This window comes from Procambarus clarkii, chromosome 29, assembly GCF_040958095.1.
Source record: "Procambarus clarkii isolate CNS0578487 chromosome 29, FALCON_Pclarkii_2.0, whole genome shotgun sequence".
Classification (NCBI taxonomy): domain Eukaryota; kingdom Metazoa; phylum Arthropoda; class Malacostraca; order Decapoda; family Cambaridae; genus Procambarus; species Procambarus clarkii.
In genome coordinates this window covers 37,666,799-37,669,721 of record NC_091178.1, presented here as the reverse complement: position 1 = coordinate 37,669,721, position 2,923 = coordinate 37,666,799, and the positions used below count along the sequence as shown (strand labels likewise).

General features: G+C 32.2%; 1 protein-coding gene across 1 annotated transcript; it reads right to left on the bottom strand.

Moving 5' to 3' along the window:
- Positions 1-398: 398 nt before the first annotated feature.
- LOC138369820 (baculoviral IAP repeat-containing protein 8-like) lies at positions 399-2,087 on the bottom strand. Its single transcript, XM_069333565.1, has 3 exons — positions 1,587-2,087; positions 1,295-1,459; positions 399-1,183 (listed from the first exon to the last, which is right to left on the bottom strand). The coding sequence occupies exons 1-3, from the start codon at positions 1,951-1,953 to the stop codon at positions 498-500; spliced, it is 1,218 nt and encodes a 405-aa protein (XP_069189666.1). The 5' UTR covers positions 1,954-2,087; the 3' UTR covers positions 399-497.
- Positions 2,088-2,923: the final 836 nt, after the last annotated feature.

Here is a 2,923-nt window from a genome sequence, read left to right as displayed (position 1 = left end):
AGTTTTATTAAACATACACCTTCATTAGTCAAAGGAAAACTTTTCAAGTCATTTTATTCAATATTTCCGTTAAACTTACTACATCATGTCATTATTCGGTTTCATAATTAAGTACTTGTTTCAGTCCTCCAATGTAATAAGCAAATTATTCTATTAAGGATAAAGAAATCTTATTTAGAAGAGACATTAAGTTTATTACAACATTTAACGCATACAAGTGTTTTAGTAGTTATACAGGTATTCAAGAAATCATAAGTGTTCTTAGTAGTTTTACAAGTGTTCAAGAAAATCATATACAGTTATTCTTAGTAGTTATACAGGTATTCATAAGTGTTCAAGAAGCAATTATATACAAGTGTTCTTAGTAGTTATACAAGTGTTCAAGAAAATCATATACAGTTATTCTTAGTAGTTATACAGGTATTCATAAGTGTTCAAGAAAATCATATACAAGTGTTCTTAGTAGTTATACAAGTGTTCAAGAAAATCATAAGTGTTCAAGAAGCAATTGGATTTATTATATATAAAATATTTCCTCTACAAATTGGACAGCATTTCAGAGCTAAAAGACAACCACTGCATGTCACCATATGTTTACATGGTAGTATTACAATATTTATATTTTTATCCATACAAACTCTGCATAAAATATCTTCTTCCCAAGATTGTTCTATACAGTCCTTGTTTTCATCAGTGTTAGTACAAGTCTCCGGTAAAGTTTTCAATCCCAGATCTTCAAGCGTAGCTTCTTGTTCCTTTTTATCATCAACTGCTTCATAAATTAAGTCCCGTACCCGTAAATAAATATCTGTTCCCTCTTGCATATACCTCAACACGATTTCTAGACATCTACTTTGTATAATAAAAGGCAACAAATCTCTGGATTCCTTAAGGTACTCACTTAAAGCATATCTTATACTCTCCACAGGTATTAATTTTTTATGAATCAGATGTTTGAACTTATCCATACCCTCCATTAAGATATTAATTAAATCATTGTCTATAGGTTTTATAGGTAATGGTATTGTCAATCTAGCATTCTTAACAAATTCCTTGCCCCTTGCAAGAATAATGTAAGCACATTCTGGACTACATCTCGCATGTAACGTCCAAGGATCATCTTCTGGTCTCCAATTTCGTATTCCACAGGCGCAGTGATAGCAGCAGACGTGGTCACTTATACCTGAAAACCATAAAACAATCCAGCATTATCTCGTTACTATCTTTTAACTAATATTCATTATTTCTTTACTTATAACTCTATTAAGTTTTAAATAGTTAAAACACTTCATACCACAGTAAAAAAAACCAGCTTCTGCCAGCTCATGAGAAGTTTGCTTGACGCTTCCAGGCCATGTCATATCAAATGTCTCTAGGCGAGATTTATAAGTTACCAATCCTGGATTCAGCGATTTCCTAAATTTGATCAATCCCAGATCTTCCTTAGGAGGAGCACCACCTAAAAAAATATAACGTAGTTACGTAAATTATTCTTAGAAGAATAAGAAGTATCTATTTAAGCAATCAAGTTTTGTACAGAGTATATAAGACTGGTATAAGAATACATCATAAGAATATATACTTACTACTACCACTTATTTTCTTATTTCCCAGTTCTATTTTATGGGAAACAAATTCCAGTCCATATTTGAAAGCTATCTCAGACACCTCTAAAGAAACATTGTCACTCCTCTCGCCTCTAATAAAGGCACAGTCTTGATTAATGATCTTATGACGTCTTCTGGGGGTATCACCAACAATCCATGCACCTACTATACAATAACAAAATGCACACAAACAGTAATCACTATTGCGAAGGTAATAGAACCCATCTTCAACTAAGTCAATAGGGTTTAACCACTTAATGGGCCAATCCACAAATGTTTGTAGTCTAACTCCTGCACATTTAAGGCTTTCTATACTGTAAAACTTCCTGGCACACAAAGGATCCATCGTGTGAGGGCAGCACTAACTATTAGAGTAGGATAAGCAAGTATATATATCCCTAAAATAAGTATCGTACATCGCTACATATTTAACAGTTTCCTCATTTATAATAGACAGTAATCTCCTCTAAATACTTCTCTATTTAAAAAATCCTTAAAGTTTCATAATTAAATAAAGCTCTTATATAAATACTTAGTAAACTACTTTCATTATTTATTAGACTTATTAGAAAAATACATCACTTTGGCAATCTCGCTAAAAGTATACTGTTACGTCATTATTCGTAGCTGCCGTACATAATGATAGATATATATATATATATAATTTAGTAGTAAATTCTTATTTAATCTAATTAAAATATATGCTTAAAGCATCTATATCCTAAAATGAAATATACTATTAGTTATAATGTAATATATAATATCACTCTAAGGTAACAAAAATCCTTATTAATATATTCAAATAAGTGGTAACTTTTACATTTCCCCCAATATAAGAGCGCGGACCTCACATTAGGGATATTATTACGACTATCTGGTTCGTATCTACTACCTTACGAGGAAGAAAATTCACCATGGATACTGTTCTGACAACTTGTCAGGGTTATTTAACCGACGATTCATTTTGTAATAATGAAACCTGTATTGTGTACGGAGTGAACTGTATATCCTGTGTTCCCAGAGGAATGGCTCTAGACTTAGCCAAGAAATATTCTCATGCTGATGCTTATAATGTTCGCCGACCCTTGTACAGTCTTAAGAGATGTATCCCTGAAGATCGTCCAGTACCAGGAACAATTCATATCTCTAAAGGAGAAAATCTTCCGTATATTGTTGCTATAGCCACACAATACGGTATTGGATTACCTATAGAAAGTAATAACATTGCTCAGGGAATTATAGAAAACTCAAAAGACAGAAACATGCTCTCTGGATTAAACGAAGATACATCCATTAATCGTCTCGTCTACTTCAAG